General features: G+C 33.6%; 1 protein-coding gene across 2 annotated transcripts in view; it reads left to right on the top strand.

Moving 5' to 3' along the window:
• vopp1b (VOPP1 WW domain binding protein b) overlaps positions 1-19,501 on the top strand; it is a 40,448-nt gene that overhangs the window by 660 nt on the left and 20,287 nt on the right. For both annotated transcript variants that reach the window (XM_016492875.1, XM_016492876.1), the window contains exon 2: positions 10,224-10,282. In XM_016492875.1, coding sequence (XP_016348361.1) covers positions 10,224-10,282 — 59 coding nt within the window. The remainder of the gene's footprint in view (positions 1-10,223; positions 10,283-19,501) is intronic.

The following is a 19,501-nucleotide window of genomic DNA, read 5'->3' as shown; positions in this document are numbered from 1 at the left end:
GTCAGTTAAAAATATTTGAGTTATTAATGAATTTATTTTATGTTTTGTGCTCCAGGACAGTTCACATGTAAAAAAAAAAGGGGGGGGGAATTTCTTGGAATGTAATGGGATCAAAATTGTTTCCATATATATATAATATTATTATTATTATTATATTATGCTAAATTTATGCATATATGTATAATACATGCATTCCTTCTGAAATGCATGTTTCTTTTTTATTTTACGGTTTAAAATAAGATTTTAAACTGTCTGGTTTAATCTTATTTGATTTTATAGCATGCTGATTTGATACTGTTTGGTTTGTTTGTTTGTTTATTTATTAATTTATTGTACACTCAGCTGGTTTGCTATGATCTGATTTAATGTTTCTCTCTCCGTTAGGCGTTTTGCTGTGGGTTGGCTGTTTCATTTCCAAAATAACTTTCCAACCTTTGATATGTACAGCATTTACATTTCAAAGGCTTTTTCAAAGTTAAGGCATCAAGCCTCATCAGAGCTCCTTACTGTACAGCACATATTGCGTCTGCAGCTACAGTAATGGTATTTCACCTCATCACTGCCATCATTATACTGGCCTGTCAGAGAAGAGAGAGACACTTTGTCATAAGCACTTAGACGGGGATGAATCAATATGCCAGCTTATTCCCTCATAAATTGCATAACATCAATTAAATCCAGACAGGTAGCGTTGATGGTAGCTCTGATTCTCACAGCATTCATGCACGTTGTTTCTCAGTAATGACGTGCTCGTTAGAGCATGGTCTGCTATTACTGGAGTCAGTGACTGGGACACATTCAGAGCTCTACACAACTTTAATCGAGAGTTATGACTTATATCTGCCTACATGTACCTGCGTGTTTTATTGCTCATATGCACTTGTGCCACAGATGTTGATTGTATTGTATGATCTGTAGAAGGCATTTTGAGTAGTGCTATATGAATTTATTTGTTGTTGTTTTACAGTCCTATAACTGCAAATAAGTAATATGACTGGCTTCTTTTTTAGCCAACCTTAAGATTTTGTGAAAGACAAACTTTTAATGCTCAAAAATGTGAAACTTGCTTGTAGTTATCCAGGTATGTAGGGTCAAACTGTATTGTATAACCAGTGACTGTAGTTAGTTTAAATTAAACTTTTTGGAAGCTGACGTGCTGTTGTGATGTGATATACTGCATCTAAAACCATTATAAACAGCATTTTTTAATTAATCTTTTCATATTATTACAAACACATATTATTTGAGGGCCATTTGGACTTTTTAAAATTCATTTGTCACACTACAGGACGATGAAATTGTGTAATGAAGGCAAAAGGGTATTAAAAAAGGTTTTAAAAAAACTTGGTGACAGGACCTGAGATATGCATTGTTTAAAAAAAAAAAAAAAAAAAGTAAAGTTACAGGAAAAATTGTAGCTGTGGTTGCCAGAGCTTCAGCATAAAAAATGGTAGCAATATTTAAAATTGTATAGATTGGAATTAAATTATTGAATGTTTCATTAACTTAAATGTTAGTATACCAAAATACTACATCTAAAAATAATTTGTAACTTTAAATCCCTAAAAACCCTAGTGTACATAACTGATATGATTATGATATGACACTAAAAAAATAATTTAAAAATCATAATTGTATCTTTTTAAGAAGAAAAATGTTAGCTGTCACACAGGGGATTTTGGCTATGCCAAAAACTGTTAATTTAGAAGTATTTTACCGTAAAATTATACAACATAGAATTAGATATATCCAAGTTTTTTTTTTTTTTTACTGTAGCATTTTTTACGATCCTTTACCATTAAAACTAGGGATGCACAATATTATCGGAATCGGCCGATAATGGCTTAAAATGTAAACATCGGCATCGGTCCGATATGTACAATTATGCAGATATGTCTTGCCGATAAGACGAATAACTCACATGTGCTCAGGGTGTGCTAGTGATAAGATCAAGTCAGCATTGTGGTCATTCTTTTGCCTGAATGGTGATTAGATTCACTGTTTTTGATCGCCGCATTTAAACTGAGAATGCATGAACAGAATGACACGCTGGGTGTGCAATAGATTCAACAGTCTGCATGCAGCGGTGGCCTAATGCCCGTCAGGTGAGGAGTTTTAATGCTCTAGGGGGCGCTGTTGGCCTACTTGTCATAAAATGAAAATAAAATACACAAATACATTAAGATTGTATTTCTGATTAAATAAAGCAGTAACCGATGTCATAAAATCACGAGTATGTTTTGATTTCAAGGTCAGAAGATTTAGGTTACATGAATAAAAATCACAAACATTTCACTTGTAAATTAAATAATTTTATATATAGCCTAGATTTATTTATTAAAGTGTAATGTTTTTTGTTTTTGTTTTTCAAACAAATTATGAGCTCTGAAAGATTTTCAGAATGTTTACAACTCTTGCTTTAGACCATCTACAAATGTTAAATCTTTAAATAAAATGTTAAGGTTACGACTGCATCTATCTGAAAAAAGTGATTGATTTATAGTTGATTTATAATTATTTTCAAAGCTTTCAATGTACTCTCATTATAAAGGAACTGCATTGTTGTTTATTTAATTCTGACAAATAATTTTTTTTTAAAAACTAACCAAAATTAAAAATAATTTCTTTAGAATCTCTGTACAGGAGAGACTCGGTGTTGTTTCCAAACAAAAGGAAATATATTGGTATCAGCATCGGCTATCGGCAAAAATGAATTGGAAAAATATCGGCATATCGGATATCGGCAAAAATCCGATATCATCATCCCTAATTAAAACCAATTCATTTTTTTAACTCTTTCCCTTATATCTAAATTTAAACTTAAATGATGTTGATTACAAGAACTGCATCAACTGCTTCTGTGTAATTGACTGTTCTGTTGTGCACACTTTGTGTAACCATCTAATAAGAAGCGTTGTCTTGTGCTGCAATCAGTGTGTCAGTTGTGCTCGTATCCGGCATGCTGCTGTGGTTTGGCTCTGTTGAGGAGCGCTTTAGCCGCATCGATTCCCGTCACCGCCTTCAGTGACATTGAGCAAAGGCATTAGCTGCAGACTGCAGGATCAGTCAGAAGTTGACAGAAAACAGCAGGGAGTTTAATTCGGCGTTTTGTGTGGCTTGTAGCACTGATACAGGGATTTCCTCACTTGGTCCTGTGAATCTATATTTATCAGAGGCAAAGGTTTCAGCCTAATGCCCTGGTTAATTATCCGTTAACAGCCGCTCTCCCTCACTAAACAGCAGCCAATGTAATTTCAGGAGTTTTTTTTTTTTTTTTTTGTATAAGCAATGACATTATTGAAGGATGACACTGGAGTGAAAACATAAACAGCTTCTTGAAAAGATGTGCAATTTATAGTTTGTTTGACAATGCTTTGTTTTGTTTTGCATCGGCTGTCTGTGCTTCATCTGATCTAGTGTGTAAACTCAGCATTGTTTCCAGGTTGACGTTCTGTCCAAGAGAAGAAAATGTAGTTTAAAACTCATTTTCCAGGTTCTTAGACATATGATCTTTGTATTCATATTGATTAATTTTTAAAAACTTGAGAAAATAATCAGATTTACAGTGCATGACTGTACAGAAACATTTCACACTATTTGGCAACCCTTTCTATCATACTTTATATCATGCACCAAAAGAAAAGAGAAAAGGTTACATTTAACGCCTCTTAAAAATTGTTATCCAAGTAAAATGGTGTAACAAGGTAAAAAGCATTGATATTTTATTTACACTTAAAATACAATTGACAGTAGATATCTTAATTGTTATTTTCAAAAAAGTTATATATATATATATATATAAGTGCTGTCAATCGATTCAAAAAAATTACTAATTAATCTCACATTTTTCTGAAATTAATGGCAATCAATCCCACCTAACATTAAAGTTTTTAAATATACTTTTACATTGCAATAATTTCACATTCAATTTTCAAATTAATGTAGAAACAGCATGAAGACAGTATATTTTTAATATTTGTTTAATGGCATCTTTTTTTATGACTGAAGACGAGTATTATTGAATAATTATATTTAACATTGCAGTATAATTGAGAACTATCAATTTTAACATTTATTAGACTTTAAAAAAATAACAACTTCTAATTTAAGTGAAATTAAAACAATCTTCACATAAACACATTATAATAAATGTCATATGTACCTGTGGCCTTCAGCAGAAATATACAAAAATTGAATAAAGTTATCGAACACTAAATTCTAAATTAAATACAGATTAATCCTTAAAGCTACAAAAGTTATTGATTTCCCTGTTTTTTTCTTTATTTTTTTTTTTGATTAACAGACATCACAGCAGCTGGTTATTAGGTTATTTGGCTGCTATTTCTTTAAGAGCTGCTGCTGCTGAACATGACGTGGATCTGACACGCATCATATTTTCTCTCAACTCTCTTTACCTTTTCTGACCCACTTCAGGTCTTAAAGTCTCTAATAATGAGCTGACGAGTTGAATCGGGTGTGTTAGATGAGGGAGACAGTGCTGGACTTCTCCAGTACGGTTTTGAAAACCATTTTAGAGACATGATCTTAAATCTGACTCATAATGCATGCAGTGTTAATTTTCAAACTCAAACGGTAATGCAAGATTTGCAGTTGCGTTTGGATTATGTCACAATTTATGATTCCAAATATGGAAAACGCAATTGAAAAACAATTCCTTTTGAAAATTGTCCTGATTATTCTTCCATACTGTGCCACGCGCCGGCGCCTTTGTGCGTGCAATTGAAGAGCACACGCTATGAGCACAGTACCATTTTCTGCGCTCATTTGACTCGTGCCTGGTGCAGAAGTGAAGTTGGAGCGCGTGTCTGAAACGTCTCCGGTTTGAAGTGCTCGTAAAGACATTCTGCATCTAAATAAATGCACTTCTTGTCAAGAAAAAAAAGAGACCGAAGCAGCAGTTGTGAGTGGTGTGGCCAACCCTAGCTCCGTAAATCGTGAATCGAATCGAATCGTGAGTTGAGTGAATCGTTACATCCCTACAAATAGGACAGTTATATATTTTTTTACAATATCATTTTGTACTTCAACCCCCATTCTATAAGAGAATGGGCAGAAATGTAAAAATCTAAAACATGATAATCATAGAGGAGGTGTATTTAAGTTATTAAATGGATGAATTTTCTCTGAATTTTTGAATAAATGAGTATATGGGGCTTTCAGAGGATTCAGGTCATTATTGTTGAGGAGGAGACGGAACAGGAATAAGACACAACCGAACTTAACCCAGCAAACTCGGTCCCTGTTGGCCTCTCTTATGAAACTGTTGTTCTTTAGCCAAAAGCAATTAGAGCATTTGTGATTCTGTGCCTGTATTCTGTGTTTATTCCAGTCCAGATCTGCGTGTTGAATGAGAAGCCTGGCGTTCGTCCCTCTGCTGAAGCTGACAGTGTTTCTCTAAACAAAACACACAACTCATGGCCTGAACGCTTGCTCACAAACAGCAGACTGAGAGAATGGTTCTGCTTCTTCCCTCTAGATTTCCTGGTGAGAAGAGCTTGAGATTTGATTGGATTTAGTCTTAAAGCTACTATCATTATGTGGCCGTGCATAAGAACTCTTGGGAGAACGCTGCAGTCTTCGTCATGGCTCGCTGACGTCCTAAATTGTGACCTTTCGGATCTTGACCAGAGATTTCTGCTAATTATGGACCGTTGAGATCAGCTTTGTTTTTTCGTCATGCATAGTGGAATAATGTGTGTCATTTAGCACCAAAACTTTATTTTTATCCCAGAGAGAATCAGAAGGTCTGCCAATGTTATAGCAGTGTTTGGGAGAAACGGAATGTAACAAACGTAACTTTTTTTTTTGTAACACTTTCGATTAGGGAACACTATACACTATTAACTAGATGCTTATTAGCATACACATTACTAGTGTATTGGCTGATTATTGGTACTTATAAAGCACATATTAATGTCTTATTCTGCATGAGCATATTCTAGATCTCTTAACCCAATACCTAAACAGAACTATTACAACAACTACTGTACTTATTATTGAGTAAGTGTAATTTATTGTACTAGTATAGTATAGTTTATTTAGTCAATAGTATTTACTATTGAGCAAATATAGTGTATTGAAGGAAAACACTTAGTTTTAGATGCAGTCGTAACTTTATTCGGTTAAAAATTGTACGATGTCACATGGACTATTTTATATTATTTTCTTGCTATGTTTCTGAGCCTTGATCGTGGTAATATCCTTGCTGTCTATGAAGGGTCAGAGAGCTCTCAGATTTCATCAAAAATACCTATTTGTGTTCTGAAGATGAACGAAGGTCTCACAGGTTTGGAACAGCATGAGGGTGAGTAATTAATGACAGAATTTAAATTTTTGGGTGAACTATCCCTTTAATAGTGAATATGTGTTCCTTAATCTAAAGTGTTAGTAGGATTACAGTATGTCACATGCTTTTAAAATGCTGTAGATTTTTTTTATTCTTTTTTTTTTTTATTTGTTATCAAATGTATTGATTGATTGATTGATTGATTGATGATATAATATTAATGGATGAAAAGGTTGTTTAAGTGTGTGCATTTAAGTACACTTTTAAAAAGTAAACTTTGTGATAATAAAAGTAAAATATTCAACCCTGTTATTAAAATGTTACTTTTTACCTTTTTAATAATGTTTTAATAATCTTTTGCTGTGCTTTAAAAACGGCACTTATTTTGATGCGTTGACTAACATACTAAAGCATACTAAACTAGGCTACTTGATTATAATTTAACTATAGTGTGTTATTCGATAATATATTTTAAATGTACTAAATTGCAACTTCATCATTACAAATATATTTTAATACATGACATACGCGTTTCATTACATTAAAATATATATAATTTTTTATATAATATTATATATATATATAATATATGTAAATTATATTATAAATTATAAAGTATAATATTTGTATAAATGTCCTTAAGTCCTACTTAAGTAGGTGAAAAGCACTCTGAATCTAAGTAATTATATTTAATATACATTTAAACTGTAATATATTTTCATTTAATTGCAATACACATGCAATTAAGTGCTCAAAAACATTTGCGCTTACTTTTATAAAGAGCACTTATTACAGAAATAATACACTTAAGTGTCAATATTCAATTGAAGTGTTTCTCTAATAAGTGCTCTTTTTTTAAATGCAATTGTTTTTTCACAAGGGTTTATTATGTTCTCCAATTCTTTTATTTAAATGAGGGTGTTTTTAATTGTATTGGGTGTAAATGTGTCTGTTTGAGTTTAATGTTAAGAAATCAGACTGTATCAGCAGCATCCAGACAAGTCATATTTGTGAGGTGTTCAAGTGAGCTCTTTTATGCATGCTTTTCAAAATGTATTTTTACTGTACATTTTGACCAAACGCGTTATTCAGCATTGCATACAGTATGTTTCTGGTCAGTCGGTGTTGTTGAGGACGGCCACACTAATCAACGAGTCTCATGTACAGTAGCCAGACTTTTGACTTTAGTTCAGTTTTCCATTTAGGATGCATTCACTGAGACAGGAGATGAAACTGAGCAGCTTATGCAGTATATCACGTCAGCGCTGAGCTAATGTCATCAACAAAGCGCTTAAACGCTCCAGCATTTATTCAGGGTTTCAGCACTCACTTGTGTCCCTCTTTTGTCTTCATTATGCTGCTGCTGCAAATAAGCTCTTCTCATAAGTGCATGAATATTGATTTTAGGTTACTGAGGAGGATTTGTCATTAATTTAGCTCTTTCTGAACACCGGAGGGTAGAAAGTGTTAGCGGCTGAGACCGTCCCAAAGCCTCCGATAGCATTCGTCATGCAGATTCAGTCAGACATGGTTTGGTTTCTCATGCATATTCATCACAGGCTCGATTGCTTGGCAAACACTCAGATCAGGGCTGTAAACAGTCTGTGAACTTTGACTTTGCTGCTGTTCACAGTATTAGTCATTACACGACTAACGCTGATGGAAAACGGCCTTGTTTCGTTTTCTTGATGTTTTTCTTCCTGGCACTTTCCACATGTAGATTACAAACTAGGCCTGAAACTTTTATTTTTTATTTTTTTGTTAAATATTGCAGTTTTTTAACAATACATATTTGGGACATATTTACAGCTTAATCATAATACAGTACATATACAAAGTTTTATATATAGAAAGCTTGACATAAATTAAAAAAAATGGAATGGTTGCAAATGTAGCCTAGTTAATGATGGTTATTGACAACAAATATTGATTTTTGAATAAAAGATGTATTTTATTATATTTCTTTTTTTTTTAACTTACAATAACTTAAGTAAACAGGGTTGAATCGCTGAACACCAGCCAACATCAACACTATTATTTAATATACAATTAGATTATTAAAAAATATATATTATTTTTATTTATTTATTTTTTTTTTGCTTACAATGTAACAGGGTTTATATATATATACGGTAATGTATGTATTATAGAATCCAAATAATGCTACTTCTTGAGTGTCACTATTTTAAATGTGTATTAAATAACTAAAATAATTATGGTCAATATTGTGCCATTGTTGTATGATTTTAATTGTTGGACACAGTCAAGATTTTTTTTTTCATAATCAAAAAGTCTCGTTTGAATGGGGATACAGATATTTGATGAGTTCATTCAGAAATTGCTAGTTAATTTCTCAAACAATTAGAAAGTAATGGCGAGTAATGCATTGAATTAAATGTGAAAGTTGAAAAAAGCAGAAAAACAGAAATAGCATTTTCTTGTGAAACATGCTCCAGTAATGGTTTTTAATTGTTGTTGTTTTTTCTTTAATCCTTTTTTGTTACAACTTTGAAAAACTAATTATTAATAAAGTGCATGCTCTTTGAATGAAAAAAGTAACGTTTAAAACATTCAGTGTATTTGTGTCTCTTATGCTGCAGGCAGTAATAGGAATGAAATCAACCTGAAACCTGTAAATGTTATTTACAGTACATTGCACATACATCATATTATATTCATGTCAAGTCAGTGTGACTGCAGCTTGATTGTGGATAAGTCCAATATGCTGATTTGCTGCTCAAGAAACATTTCTGATTATTATCAATGTTGAAAACAGTTGTGCTGCACAATATTTTTGTGGAAACCATCATACATTTAAAAAAAAAAACTTACTGACCCTAATTGTAATGAATTTTTTATATATATAATATATTATGCCTTTTTATGTTATATTTGATATTATCATGTATACTATTACTATATACTGTATTTAATCTTTTTTTTAATAATTGTAGCTTTTCACCTTTATTTACTGGAATAAAGAGTGCAGAAAGGGACATACATTATTTAAAAAATATATATATAAATAAATAAATCAGTAGAAAAATGGAAATGTAGCCTACTGATAATTTTCTGCCAGGACTTTATCTGGATATATGGAAAATACAGAAAATTCCTTCCCATTTCCTGAAGGTTTCATCATCAAGTTTTTGCAGTCGTCAGTGCCTCTATTAGACTTTCACATTCTTTGCCAAATATCTACCAAGTCTCAACAGACATTTTAGTGACGGTTCAGTCAGCGCACAACAAAACAGTGCAAGCAGTGGAATATTCCACAGTAATACAAAAACTGTGGATGCTGTGGACGGAACACATTTCTTTTCATCTTTGTATTTCTTATATTGTTCAGCAAGTTTCCAATTAAATAAGTAAATTGCACCGAATGTACAAAAGAAATCTCTCAATCTGTAACGGCTGTTAGAACATGAGCGAGCGAGCTTATTTATCTGCGGTTTGTTTGATTTGTGCTGTGTGTGAAGAGTTTCTGCCTCTTGAATCGATGACCTCTTAAGCCAGAGGAAGTTCTTTTGGTTCTTCTGAGAGCGAACGCCTCACTGAGGACACCAGGTTTACAGCGTGTGCTTGCGTGTGTTTGTCAGTGTGTGGTTTGATTAACTGCAGACACCACCTGGTGTGATATTTTGCATCTGCTACAATGACATTCAGACATTTTTAAGTGTGACTTTAGTGTCCAGAAACCTTTTAGAGCCACTTCAAATCTGGATGCAGAACATGTGTATATGTAGTTGATTTACCCAGGATGTGGTACATTTTATTAAAATAATAATCTTAATAATTTTGTAACATTTGACAGAACATTGTCTAGACATAATTTATAATTGTAAATTAGATGCATCTTTATTTGAATGCATTAATTAATTAATTAATTTTTCCCGTTTTATATATTTTTTTGCAGTGCATAGAAGCAAAGAAGTACTGCTGGTATTTTGAAGGAGGATACCCCATCTATTTCATGTAAGTACAATCACTTTTATTTGTCTTTCTCAGACGCTTTCCCATCATCTGCATACAGTGTTTTTTTATGTCTTTTATTTTATAACCTCTAAAGTTTACTCAACTCCATCAGCATGCATTAACTCTCAGAAGTCATTACATGTTTGCGGTCTGCTGTCAGGATGAGCCTCACTGGCTCAACCCAAGAAAATCTGACAATATCCTTCACTTAAGCCTCAAATCTGCTATCAGCTTTGTTCATTAACGCCGCACTTGCTTATGGATGAAAACATAACATTCAAGCTCAGTTAATAGATCAGGCAGTCTTTCAGCAATATGAATTTATAACTGTAAGGTACATTAAAGATTTAAGTACCCTAAAGTCTGACTGTGCCACTGTATGTACAGAGGTTTAAAGATGCAGTGTGTAATATTGACAGCTAGCGGATGAATCTGCGAATCTGCAATCTCTGACCCAGTTCGATTGCTGGCTTCCATGGATGCAATGCACTGTGTTTTCCATAAACTGGCAACCCGGGGTGTTGAAATACTATTGGGTAAACTAGCAGTGGGCGGAGTCACACAGACCAAGACAAAAACAGACATTACGACACCGAACGCACTTTTCAAAGTAGAATAACTGTATGTAGCGTTGTTTTTCAGAGAAACAAGTATGTGAACTTAGTGTGTTTCCTAAATATTTGCAAACATATCATGGTGTTTTATGCATTAGTACAGTCTAAAAAAATTACATACAGCCCCTTTAATGTTCACCACTAATCAGCAATCAAAACACCAGTGTACCTGCTGCTCTCCAAAATATGTTTTTCTATTATTGTTTAGGCTTATATACTATTATAATAATCATACTACTTTTTTAAATTTGTTAAAATTTTTAATTTATTTATTTATGTATTTTTGGTATTTTTTGTTTGTATTTTTAGTTTTTTTAGTTTTCATTTTCATTTTAGTTAAAATTTTAGTTATGTGCTTTTATCTTTAGTTATGTGCTTTTTTCTAGTAGTTGTAATAGTAATTTTAATACTTCAACTTATTTTAATGCAGTTAGATAAAAGGCAACAATTTTTTAAAGTTGGTTTATCGTCTAATGTTTATATTTTCCTTTTTAAAGCTTTATTTCAATTTCTAAGTAGCAGGTTTAGTTTGAGTTAGCAGTAACAGCAGTGTTTTGAATGGAATGAGATGACCGCGTCTCACTGACACACACTCAGGGCTGCTGGAGGTGAGTTAGGTGAAACAGTGTTTCCATCTGAGTGACCTCGTCACAGCAGCACTTAGAAAAGACACTCTTAGGCTATTTTTATCTTTTAACAGTGAACACAAAAATAAGAAAAATACCAGGGTGGATTTCTGATGAGAACAGGTGGATATCTGCTTAGTTCACCCAAATTCTGTTCTTTAATCATGTCGTTCCAAACTCCATGTGACTTTCTTTTAGGCATACACTGATATGGAAATTTTGGCCGTTGCCAAATAACCAATCATTTTATATACTTGGAAGCTCATAACTGATATATTGGCTGATAAATCAAAATCTTTACATGCATTTTGAGAGCCTGATTACCAAAACAAAATGTTTCATACCACCAATCACCAATAAAAGCTCCAGAGAAAATATTCTTTAATTTATCACCAATACCAATAACCGATTATTTTGTGTACTTGGTAGCTTTTGAGAAAATATTCTATAATTTATCAGTGATATTCTATAATTTATTGCTGATACCAATAACAGATAAATTTGTATACTTGAAAGCTCCAGAGAAAATATTCTATAGTTTATCGGTGATATTCTATGATTTATCACCAATACCAATAACCGATTATTTTGTGTACTTCGTAGCTTTTGAGAAAATATTCTATAATTTATCAGTGATATTCTATAATTTATTGCTGATACCAATAACAGATACATTTGTATACTTGAAAGCTCCAGAGAAAATATTCTATAGTTTATCGGTGATATTCTATGATTTATCGCTGATACCGATAACCGATAATTTTGCATACTTAGAAGCTCCAGAGAAAATATTCTATAATTTATTGGTGTGGTGAAGCCTCACAACAATTCATATTTCAGCTGAATTTTGACGGCAAAATATGGACCAGATTCCAATCAGAGAATCAAGAGTTGGAGAAGGTTTGCATTTATTGATTGATTTATTGATATGCATCTGTGATGTGTATGTGTGGTCTACAAAAGGGAAGAAAAAAAATAAAATAATTACAAATAATATTCATTTATCATGTAGTGTACAACAGGGCTAAGTGGTAAAAGGTGCATTTCACTATTTTCCTCTAAATCACTAGATTAAACAAAAACTCAGTTTTTCAATAACTGAAGAATGTAAAAAGTATAAGGTTTGGGGTAAAAAGCAACTCGACTGCGCAATAATTGACAATTTAATAGCTGGCTGACTTTTTGAGCTGTTTTTAAGCTTTTTAAAATGTTATGCAATTATTAAATGGGAATTTGATTTTTATTTTTTCATTTGTATGATTGGATATTAGTAAAATAACAAATTAAAACAAATAATAATATTAATTAATAAATTAATATTATTTTATTAATATTTAATTTTTAATGTATAATATGTATTATTTTAATAATAATAATAATTATTATTATTATTAAATAATTATTAATAATATATATATGTTTTAAATATAAAAAAAAAATGTGCCTCACAGAAAGTTATGAAATGGAAAGTTATCAAAACAATTTTTAAAGCTTGAAGGCTCCAGTCCCATGTATTGTACTTGCATGTAAAAGAGCAGCTAGTACAAGAAAGTCCATACAGGTTTGGAACAGTGATGGAATGATGATAAATGTTTCATTTTTGGGGAGCTGTCTCTTTAAGAGCTCTGGGCTCTATGTGGTGTCCCACTGGGAGTCTGTGAGCAGTTCATCGGCAGGCCTCCAATTATAATGCTGCATGTTCTTTCTGTTTGTAACAAGTCAGATTGAACATCCTGTTGGCCTGCTTTCATCTCTGAATGTGTCCTGCTGTAATACCTGCAGCAGTGTTCATTTGGGGACGTGATTGCATGGCTTTGCATTGTGGTGTGCAGATAAAGCAGGAGTCCGGCGCAGTGGGAAATGCTGGAGGGGTGATGGAACACTTGCACCCATCACACAACCTAAGCCAAGACCATGACACACAGGAATTTTGATGTTTTCCCCTCTGGTTCTTCTGCACTGCATGCCTGTTTTCTGTTGAATGATTGGCACCTTTGAATGTCAGCGAACGCAGAGGAAAAACTTGTCTTAATGTCGTTTGATGGCTATGACCTTTCTGTCTCCTGCTGAGCTCAGATTAGTCATGTTGTGTTTGAACTCAGATTAAAGGCATAGTTTACCCAAAAATAAAGAAGATTTGCTGTTAATTCACTCCCCCTCAGGCCATCCAAGATGTAGCTGACTTTGGTTCTTCAGTAAAACAGTAAAGAAGATATTTAGCTGAAAGCATAGGCCTTGATGATTCATAAAATGCAAGTCAATGGCAACTGTGACTTTGAGAGTCAAAAAAGCATATCAGGCAACACGAAATTAATACCTGTGGCTCCTGATGATATATTGAGGTTTTATGAAGTGAAACGATCAGTCTGTGCAAGAAACTGAACATTATTGACCACATTATTATTAGCTTGGGTTTCTACTCATTTATAAGAACTTTAGAGTCCAATATTCCACTGTCTGAAAGAATGTCTTTAAGAAAGAAGAATACACTGGAAATCTACATAGACCAGGACTTTCTAACGATTCTGATCTGAGCTGACAGCTTTGACCATTGTAGTTGCATGCTGTGATTCCTGAATTGTGGGTAACCTCTTTTCTAACATTAGAAATGTATTTACTGTCCTATTTGATCAATTTACTGCATCCTTGATGAATAAAAGTATTAATTTATTTAAAAGACAACAACAACAAAATCTTACTGACCGCAAATTGTAATTGCACAGTAAACAACCACACTTCTGACAATTTAGTGAATTTTAACGACTTAGAAATTGCTTGTAAATTTCACAAATAATTACAAAGAAATGGTGAGTAACACTTTGAATTAATCATGAAATTCTGAATTTAAAAAAAGCCTGAAGAAGTATATTCTTGTAAAACAAAACTCCATTAATCTTTGTTCAACTTCAAAAAGTAATTCTTTATAGCAGAATACACACAAATGATTTGATTTACATTTTATTTTAAATCGATTTATCTTTTAATTATGATCAGATATCCTGCATCCAAAAATATTTTCTAGAGACATTTTACAAATAAATAAATACTTTTGTTGCCTTTCTGTCATTACAGAAGATTGGGGGGTGTTTTAATGTTTTTATGGCATTTTTAACATCTGACCAAAGGACTACAGTTAAACATGAGTCTGTTAGCTAATACTGCCACATTTACAGAAATGTTAATTAATGTGCATTGCTCTTATAAATGAAGTAATCCCTTGATTAAGTAATTTATAGATGTTTCTCCTTAAGCTATTAAACTTCAAACACACTTCTGTCTTTGTTTTTATTTTAAGGCAGTGAATTTATTTCTTCCCAAGCTGTAGATGTTTACTGTGTTATTTCTGATGATTCAGCTTTCTGTCCCTGTCTCCATCCCTCCTGAAAGATTAAAGGCTTAAAGAAACCCTTCTCTGATCTGCTCTTTCATAGAATTAAATTCTAACTCGTATGTGTTTAATATTTCGTGCAGTTTCAGTAGCCGTTGTGTGGACTGTCATCATTTATTTATCACATGTGGCTTATATGGTGCATGCCACTTTTTAAATATAGATCATACATTTTCTTTGAATGGCTGTAAATATTGACATGGCCTTCTTTTATAATTTATGAAGACTTTCAAGTGTGCTTGGACACAGTCTTGCATGTTTCATAGACGACCCTGTCAACATGGCATTGCACGTATTTAGACTTTCTATTGATGACATTAAATTGGGGAATTCAGTAAACGGATTATTTTAGAAATTCACTATTCACTAACCTCATGCAATATAGTTTAATTTAGTTTCTAAATGTTTTGAAATATCACTGTGCATTATTATGAATGAGATAAATGTCCTTCTTTATCTCAAACCAGAGTTATTATAGTGCCGTTCACACTCAGAACGGTCCATTGTTGATCAGACATGCAGAGTCCAAACTCTCTCTGCACTTCAGTGAGCATGTCCGCTTCGACCGCTCTTAACGATGGAGGCAGGAGGGAAGCTGGCTCATCCGCTCGATCAGTTATGTGAAGTTGAAGAATGGGTAATGAAGGCCAGTCTGAGCGCTTGATCCGGTCCGTTTGACTGGAGCTCTACATGAGACAGCGGCTGAGAGCTCTCCACTGCCCTTCACAATCAAGACTTGACTTCAGCTCCAGTTAGTTCTGCTGAGTTTATTCTCATTTTTAAGGCTCGTTACCTAAACACTCTTGTTTTTGAGGATGTGGATCGAGCACTGTTTTCGCTGCATGTAATGTGCATTTGAAAATATGCTCCAAAATAGCTTCCCAAGTTTGTATTAAGCATTTATAAATCTGTTGTCAACAAAACAGAAGCATTTCTAAAGAGAAGTTTCCATGCAGTTTCCACCAAAATAAAAGCTCTATGGTTTAATGTTTGAAAGCAAAGAAAAAAAAACAATAAATATTACATTAGTATTGTAATTGTGCTGTTGTCAAATGTAAGGGATATTGCACGGCTGGCTGTGGAAGTAAAGAACCACCCGACACACAGCGGAGTGCATTAAAATAGTTGAATGCACAGCTAGCTGTGCATTATTCCTCTTATACCATGGTCATTTGCCAGCATTGACAAGTTAAATCTGTTAATGATGTTTGCATTGTGATATTTGACCGGAAGGGTACAAATGATGGTTATTTTCATCAGTGACAGCTCGTAAGGCATTCTGCCCGCTTCAAATCAGACACATAGATGAAGCAGATCATCACATTTATTTGAATGAATTATAGCATTAATTTGAATAATTTATTGAGAGACAGCATGAGAGAGAGATGACAGTTGTGTGTGTGTGTGTGTGTGTGTGTGTGTGTGTGTGTGTGTGAATTACCTACATCTGCGTGTCTCTCTCTACAAACAAAGAAGCTGTGAGTTTAGCTGCTTCAAAAACAGGGATTTTACCTTATTTAATGTAGCGATTCAGTATCGAAGCTATTTTATTAATAAAAGTTGTGGGGCTGTTTTGACAATACATATCTGTGCTCCTCAGTGTTTGTGTGTGTGATCATGCGATTTTGGAGAGGCTAACTAGCTAACAAGCTAGCTTAAAAAACATAAGATCCCACCCTCCGTACAAATCACTTTCCAAAGCCACACCCCCTCCAAATCACATGACCGTACACAGATAGAGCAGAGGCTAACCAGCGACACGATGAGAGATTAGCTCATGTCTCGATCACCGGTGACAAAACATTACAGTACAAAGCGCAGAATATTACATTTACATTTAGTCATTTAGCAGACGCTTTTATCCAAAACGATTTACAAATGAGGACAATGGTAGCAATCAAAATCAACAAAAGAGCAATGATATGCAAGTGCTATAACAAGCCTCAGTTAGCTTAACGCAGTACACATAGCAAGGATTTTTTTTTTAGTGCTTTCAAACGATTAATTGTGATTAATTGCATCCAAAATAAAAGTTTTTGTTTATAACTTTTATAACTTTGTTTTTTTTTATTATATAATAAATAAAAAGAAAACAGATAGAATAGAAAAAGCAAGGTAGTGTTAGAGGCCTTTTTTTGTTGCTTTTTTTTATTGTATAAAACAAATTGATAGAATACAAAAAGAATAGAGAAGCTGGTATACTATGTTACTACTATTACTATGTTACTAATACTATTCTCGCTCACTCTACAATAGTGTAATGAAGGCGCTGATGACAATGATTGGTCGAGAATCTTATGGTCCTTTGCGTTCCGCAGACGATATAAATACATTTAGACACTTAACTCAGTGATTGCTATCGGGATGTGAAGAGACTTTCAACCAGCATTAAAAAAAATTGTTTTTGAACCAAATCACCTAACCTGCCTTTAACTCGTTCTGCCAAACAAGAACAGACAGCACTAGAGGAGTCAGAGCAGACTGTTTTCTGTTTTGATGTATATACAGGATGAACTGTGTGTCTTCAGTGTTTGTGCTATTGTGAGCTGAAGCAGTGACATTACAGGTGTTTTCAGCTGCTTACCCACAGTATTTTCAAAACTTTGCTTGTTTTTTCAAAACTTTACACACAAATCCAAGAATTGCACACAAAATGCAAAATGCCTCACATCTCTTGAAGCACTGCATTCAAAATATCACAAACACGTCTCAAAAGCAAACATTTGCAAACACCTTTGCCATAATATTAATTCCTGTTAGATTTGTGTGTGTTACATAGAGAATTGTGTTGTGTTTTGCAAAAAGTGTTTTATGAAATTGAAAACTGAGTCCAAGGCTGAGAATTAGTGTATGGTTTTGTAGATTTTGGTGTGTGCTTCTGCTGTTTGAGTGTCAGCTTTCAGAAACTGTGTGACAAGAGAAGATGCAGTGTGTAAGCATCTGAAAAAAAACTGTAAAGCTGGTTCAGACCTGACACCCATATGATGCATTTTTATATTGAACAAGCTGAGTGCTGGATTTTATTTATTTTAATTATAATTTATATTTTAATTTTAATAAATTAAAAATCATTAAAAAAATATTTTTTTATTTTTGATAATTAATGTTTAAGCAGTGTGCCTTTTGTCAGAGCTGCTTCACACCTCACTGAACAAAGACTTGCAGTAAATATCAGAAGCTCAATGCGGAGGCTTACGCTCGTTAAATCAAAGGGCAGCGACTTTTAAAGTGTGCTGGTAATTAAGACCTTCAATTACAGATGTTCTGTTGAAAGGTCATCATCAATGGCTAATCATCTGCTTCAGCATCCATTGTGGCAGTAGTATTTACCCAGCATGCCAATGGGTCAGAAGAATAGGATTTTATATTACAGTGTCAAAAACAAGATTATATATTGTCTAAATGCGTTTAAGCCTACAGAGTAAGAACATGTCAGATGAGCAAACGCAGCATTAATTAATACATTTTTTATCTGACTTTTACGTTTTTAAGTGTAAGTGTTGAAAAAGCATTTTGGGTGGCATAAAATACATTTTATATGATAACTATTTATCTTATTTCTATTCATCAAATTTTTAAAGGAAAATTTCATGGTCAAGTCATTTTGTGACTTGAAGAGAAGTTTGCACATTCTGCTCTGCATATCCTGTGTTATTTTTCACAGGAGAAATCAGGTCAGATATGGATTTCAAAGGACATGAGGGTTTATAAATGATGGCGAAATTCTTGTTTTGGTGTTGAACTGTTTTTTAAACTCTTGTTTTTCCATTTGGATGAATGGGTTTTTAACATCTTAATCAAAGCAATGCAAACACCATCCATCAACATCACAGTTCAAGCACTGAAGCGTAAAGCTGCAGTCACAGAGAAACATACTGACCTGTCATTGCATCAACTTTCAAGCTCTGCTGGATACAGAGGAACTAGATCACAGGAAAGCTTTGATTGTACAAGTCAGCCAACTGTAGGGTTATTTTCATTCTCTACATCAAACATTGGACTCAGCTCACAAGAAGAATTATGTTATTTACATGATCTGTTTGAAATATTGAAGGAATAGTTCAGCCAAAAATGAACACTAGCTAAAAATGTGCTCACCTTCAGGCCATCCAAGATCAGGATGAGTTTGTTTCTTCATGAGGTTTGTAGAAATGCAGCACTGCATCAGTGTCTCAGCAATGGATGCTCTGCAGTGAATGGGTGCCGTCAGAATGAGAGTCCAAACAGCTGATAAAAACATCACAATAATCCACAAGTAATCCACAGCACTCCAGTCCATCAGTTAACATCTGGAGAAGACAAAAGCTGAAACACATCCTGCATTTTAACTAAAATACATAATCCTCTAGTGAAAAAGTGGTCTGGTCTGAATCAGGAGAGAAATCTGCACAGATCAAGCACCGTTTACAAGCCAAAACAACTTGTATGTTGCTGGATTCTGATGTGAGAGACAACAGGAGATGCACCTTTTCACTGGAGGAAGAGTTATGGATTATGGACTCTATGGTATTTTAGTTAAAAACATCTGAATGCTGGATTTGTTTCAGCTTTTGTCTTCTCCAGATGTTAACTGATGGACTGGAGTGCTGTG

This window comes from Sinocyclocheilus anshuiensis, unplaced genomic scaffold (assembly GCF_001515605.1).
Source record: "Sinocyclocheilus anshuiensis isolate Anshui unplaced genomic scaffold, SAMN03320099.WGS_v1.1 scaffold987, whole genome shotgun sequence".
Taxonomy (NCBI): Eukaryota; Metazoa; Chordata; class Actinopteri; order Cypriniformes; family Cyprinidae; genus Sinocyclocheilus; species Sinocyclocheilus anshuiensis.
The sequence above is the reverse complement of the archived record's forward strand: the minus strand, read 5'-3'. Positions and strand labels throughout refer to the sequence as shown.